A 6,090-nucleotide genomic window follows, 5' to 3' on the forward strand; every position below is an offset into this window, starting at 1 on the left:
TCTTGAGTGGTTCTTTGATCACCAATTTTGTTTCTTGAATCCTTCAATTGCAACCTGGCTCTTCATACCAACTGTGGTGTCTACAACGACTGACAAGAAACAACTTAATCAAAGAATGGTAGAACAAATTGACAAATATAAATCACCCAACGAATTAATCAAAAACTCAGAAAAATAACGAGATTACGTGGTTCAGCTCTTAGTGAGAGAGCCTACATCTACGGAAGGAAACACCCTTATAGGCTTTAGTTTCTTATTAATTTTGAATCTTGATATAGCTTACAAGACAAACTAAAAATTACAACTCTTTAATGGAGACTTGCTCCAAAACACTAAAACTCAAAAGAGAAAAATTACAGAACACTCTTGCTCTCAACTCTGAACTCTCTGCAAAAATGTTGAATCTGTCATCATCCTCTGACTTATGAGATTGACTTCCTTAATAGTGCTAGCAATCAAGAAAGGAAGATGCCTTATTCTGTCGTAACTAACAAAACGGGTCTCAAGACCGTGAAGATTGACTTGGTCTTCTTAATGCTGACTGGATCAAGTGTCTAAACCCCACAATAAAGTAACCAATTATTAAATTAAAAATAAATAAATAAATAATCACAATATAATTAATTAAAACTTTAAAATAATTATAATAAATAAAAATAAAAAACAAACCTAAGCCTCACGTAAAATCTAAATTTAATCCATAAAATTCAAACATTAAACCAAATTAATCAATTAATTCTAAAATTCAATAAAATAAAATTCACCCCCTCTAAAACACACACACACTCTCTCTTTCTCTTTCTCTGTCTCTCATCTCTCTCTCTCTTATCTCCATCATTCTCTCTCTCCGTACCAGTCGACCCTAATTTTTTCTTCACCTTCTTCTTCTTCTTGCCTGCTTCAGCCATGACCTACAGCCTGAGCCCCGTCTTGCCATTTTCAAACAGCCATGACTTGCAGATACCATAGTATATGGAAAATGAGTCGAAGTCGAAGGTGTCGTAGCAAGTTCGGGCCATCTAGCCGTACCGAATGAGCTTGAAACGTAGGAGTGTGTTCTCTGTATTTGAAGCTCGATGGTAATGGTGATGTTACCTTGCAAATATGATCAGCGACGAGTTTTTATGATAACTACGAAGCTTGAGACTTCTGGGCTGGAAATGAAATTGGGTAAGAAGCTTGAGACAGGTTGACTAAGACTTTTTGGTCTGTTGGGAAGAAGAGGGCTGGGGTAGTTCGTCCAGATCCAAATCTAGTTTTTTTTATTAATTATCAAATGTTTTAGAGTTTGAATGTTTTTGAATGTGAGATTGCATTTGAATTTGATGTTCTTGGAAAATTAAAGGTTGAATATTGGTTGATTTTATTGTTTAAATTTTGATATTTGCACGTTGTTATTCTAGTGTTCAGACTTTGATATTTGTAATCATTTTTATTTGAAGAAGAAGAAGACGAGGAAAATGATGAGAGATTTAGGGGTAAGTTTTGATTTAGTTTTAATGTAATTAAGGTTAGAGATTTTGTTTAAATTTTGATTTAATGAAAAAAAATACTTCAACTAAAATATAATTTTATATTAATTTTTAATTTAATAATATTTTACCTTATATAATTTAATTCATCAATAAATAAACATAAGGTATTTTTGAAAAATATTTTGACCAAAATAAAAAATGATGAATTATTTTAATCCATTTTACAAATTTTGATATTCAAATTATTATTTAAAGAAATAGGGTTCAATTATGTAATTTGAAAAAATACAATAGTCAAGCTAAAATTTTTCTTTAAATTAATTAAAACTTTAAACTAATTTTAGTAAACAAAAAATCAAAATCAAAATTGAAATCCTAAACTTTATAACCAAAAATCAAAACAAATTAAAAAAAAAAACTTAATAAACTACATTATGCCAAGCCCTAAATTGAACCCTAAATCCCCAAATTTCAATATATTGTTCTTCTTCTTTATGAAAAAATTCAGTGTAAATTTACATACAAAATCTAAATCAAATATATTCTATATTTCCATACGAAAAATTATAACCAAAATCCAAAAACACACAAAGTCAGGCATATTTCATATAACATTAAACACAATAAGATATTTCTAGAGCAAAACAAGAAGAATATGCATTCAGCAAGTCGCATCCATCCTCCTGCAACAGTCCCTGGGCCCTCACGCCTAAGTCCAGCCCTTGAGCCACCTGTTTGAGTTCCAGCCCTCAAACTTGTTTCAATACTAGAAGAAGATTCAGGACGACGATGGTATCTAGGGGTAGGGGTTCTGTGAATTCTAGGATTGGGGCAGAGGAGGGTGGAAAGAAGATAAACAATCAGCATCAGGGGAGTTGAGGGAGAAAAGAAGATAAACATTTTTTTAAATATTAAATTTAGTTTTTATTGTTTTTTCATTTAAATTTTAGGTTTGGAATGTTAGTTAAGTTTTAGTTTTAGGTTTGAGTAATATTTAATATCTGTTTCTATTACATTTTTAAAATTAACTTATAATTATTAGTTAATAAAATTAAAATTTATATTTTCATTTAATTTTTTATATTTAAAATTTTATTAAGAGTATTTTTAAATTCAATATTTAATAAAATTAGAGGTTATTTTGGCATATTTAATTACTTTTTACCAAAATTAAGATATTATTTTGATCTTAAAAAAAAGCCTAATTTATAAATGTACGTGTCATTACTTAATTTAATATATATGTATAAGGAATTCTTTTATAAGGGCTTCACTTTAAGCTCTATCAGTGGGGCTCTCAGTGTTTCTCGACCCGTGAACGGCGTGATTTTTTTTATGACCGTGTATATTGTAGCTATTTAGAGCATCCTGCAAATTTTCAGAAAATTCCGAATAGTTTACAATACCGAAAACTAGGTTCAAACATGTTGTTGCACGGGTGACTAATTTTTTTTATACGTGTGGAAATTAACATGTTTGAACCTAGTTTTCGGTACTGTAAACTATTCAGAATTTTCTGAAAATTTACAGGATGCTCTAAATAGCTACAATATACACTGTCAGAAAAAAAAATTGTGCTGAAAACTATTCACGGGTCGAGAAACACTGAGAGCCACACCGATAGAGCTTAAAGTGAAGCCCCTATAGAAGAATTGTCATATATATATATATATTCTATATAATAAGTGCGTAGATAACGAAATTTTTTTGTTTTAACGGTTTTTTATTTTTTAATGTTAAATTTAATAGAATATTCTTATATTTAACGGTAGTTTGTAAATACTTAAACTTAAATAAAATAATTAAAAAATTAAAATAAGATATTTTTTTAGATATTTTATAATGATAATTTTTTTAAAATAATAAATAATTAAACACATTAAAATATGATATTATTTTAGATATTTTACAATGATAATTATTTAAAAATAATAAATAATTAAACAAATTAAAATATAATATTTTTGAGATATTTTACAATGATAATTATTTAAAAATAATAAAATTATTTTATAACTTAAATAAAATTTAATTAAACTTAAACTCACTTATTAGAATAATATCTTATTAAATATATAATATAATCTACTGTCAATTAGTAACAAATTAATTTTTTTAAAAAAACTAGCAAGAAACTTAAATTTAAAATACATGTATAATATTTAATATTACATTAAACATATAATATATAATTGTCACTCCCAAATTCAAAAACTAGAACAAACATAAAATTAAACAAAAATAAATAAATTATTTCATTAAAATATAATATTTATTTAAAATTTATATAACATTAATATAATTTCAATAAAAATAATTAATAAATTTTATAAATAAAATTAAACGAATATTACAATTTGCATATATATATATATATATAAAAGATTCCAATTGTTATTTAACAAGGGAAATTTTACATTGTATGTTCTATAACATACTTAATTTTTTTTAAATGCCAACATAACCTACTCTCCCAAACATATGCCATTTTTAAATTTTTGGACAAAAACACCCCTAGCATTAAACACTCTCTTCCCAGCCAAACTCTCTCATTTCTCTCTCAGTATTTTCTCTCAACCGAGCAGACCCCTCACATTCTCACCACCTCTCTCAGGCGAAGCTCTCTCTCTCCTCACAGCTGCTGTCGCCACCTTCTTCTCCATCGCCAGCCACGGTAAGGCAGTTGTTGTGGTTTTTTTTTTAAAAAAATTGAATCGTAATGTATAAAATCGATGAAATGGGTTTGATTTATAATCTTTATTTTGCAAAAATGTAGCTTAAAATGGGTTTGATTCTATGTGCATCATTTTGGAAGGTTATGTTTATATTCCGCAAAATGTTTGTGGGTCAATGTTCATTCGATTCTACATCAATGTCATTTCGATGCTTCATCGATGGTAATTCGATGACATACAGTGCATGTGCAGATTTTTAAAATATTGAAAAGTTGTTCATCGATGCGCAATCGATGCTCCATCTATAGTATTTTGATGGACTAGTAAATGAAGGCGATAGTCCATCGATGCGCAATCGATGGTTGCATGGTTTTCATTTTTTTGTATAAAAGTCGATGAAATTTCGATGCTATGTCGATGCAATATCGATGGCTTTTATATGTTTATTCGATGCTATTTCGATGGTATATCGATGGTTGTTCGAGCACATTAATTTGATGGTGATGCATCGATGGTTATTCGATGCTATGTCGATGCGATGTCGATGGCTTTATATGTTTATTCGATGCTATTTCAATTGTATATCGATGGTTGTTCGAGCACATTAATTTGATGGTGATGCATCGATGGTTATTCGATGCTATGTCGATGGCTTTGTATGTTTATTCGATGCTCCATCGATGCTATTTCGATGGTATATCGATGGTTGTTCGAGCACATTAATTTGATGGTGATGCATCGATGGTTATTCGATGCTATGTCGATGTGATGTCGATGACTTTATATGTTTATTCCATGCTCCATTGATGCTATTTCGATGGTATATCGATAGTATTTCGATGACAACAACAGACTGAGTATTTTTTGTAAATTCAACTAATTCTTTTTTTTTTGTGGATATTTTCCAGATGTCACCCAAACGTATCCCACCGCTTGAGATCCCTATAGAGGATCATTATGTCGGTCGTATGACCTATAGGGGTTCCGGGAGGTTAACAAAATTGAAGAAAAGATTTGAGGAGCATGGATTGTTGGGGAGGGTGAATGAGTCTGTTTTTGGACCATTCTTCACAGCCCCTGCCTTTTCGTTCTCTGGGGCATTGGTGCAGACACTGCTTTTGCGGAAGGTCAAGTCTCTGCGCGGCGATGAGGTGCACTTCTTGATGGGCCCAAACTTATGTAAGTTTGGGGTGCACGAGTTTGCCATTATCACTGGCCTGAGCTGCTCTTGTCCACCACTTGCCATTTACATTCAACCTCACATTACTTCCTCCCGCCTAGTTGATACATATTTTAGTGTGGAACCCGAGAAAGACATTAGGTTCAGTATGTTGGAATGAGCTTTTAGTATGTGCGATGTACTGTTGGATTTTATGCCCTTATAAAACCATGTCGGACATGTAGCACGATTTCATATTATCAATAAAAGTAGTAGAAATCATTTAGTTTGACAACCGTATTGCTTGCTTGTTTTATTACATGATTATTGAAATAATACAAACATGTCTAAAATCCCGAACATATGGATAGTTACAATTATAGTGACTAGGTCATAGTGGATTATAGTTGTAATTATATGTTCAAAAGAACGAGTCCTAAGATTAGATCAGTGCATTGGATTTTCACTGATTAGGCAATCTACGATATGATCTACTTACACATTCAAGGTGTGATGTCTTGTCCAAGGCATCGACCAAGTAGATAAGATCGGATGTATTTAGTTACATCGGACTAGGACCGATATTGATTATTGATTGATAAATAAGTATCGTTGTTATCAAATCTAATCAATGTCACAACGTTGACCATATATTAAGTCGATCTTAATTCTGAGTGATAATATTCTACTAATTATATTATTTAAATCTTTTGACTTGTTCGTTACCAGCTTACCCTACGGTCTAGCCCATACTTACATCTTGGAGATTTATTAGTGTAAT

At 30.5% G+C, this 6,090-nt stretch overlaps 1 protein-coding gene across 1 annotated transcript; it reads left to right on the forward strand.

Moving 5' to 3' along the window:
• Nucleotides 1-760: 760 nt before the first annotated feature.
• Nucleotides 761-5,596, forward strand: LOC133788453 (uncharacterized). The gene is made up of 3 exons (XM_062225936.1): nt 761-1,478; nt 4,090-4,149; nt 5,059-5,596. Exons 1-3 carry the CDS (start codon nt 1,461-1,463, stop codon nt 5,488-5,490), a joined length of 510 nt encoding a protein of 169 aa, XP_062081920.1. The 5' UTR covers nt 761-1,460; the 3' UTR covers nt 5,491-5,596.
• The last annotated feature ends 494 nt before the right edge of the window (nt 5,597-6,090 follow it).

The sequence above is a fragment of the Humulus lupulus genome, chromosome 7 (assembly GCF_963169125.1).
Source record: "Humulus lupulus chromosome 7, drHumLupu1.1, whole genome shotgun sequence".
Classification (NCBI taxonomy): domain Eukaryota; kingdom Viridiplantae; phylum Streptophyta; class Magnoliopsida; order Rosales; family Cannabaceae; genus Humulus; species Humulus lupulus.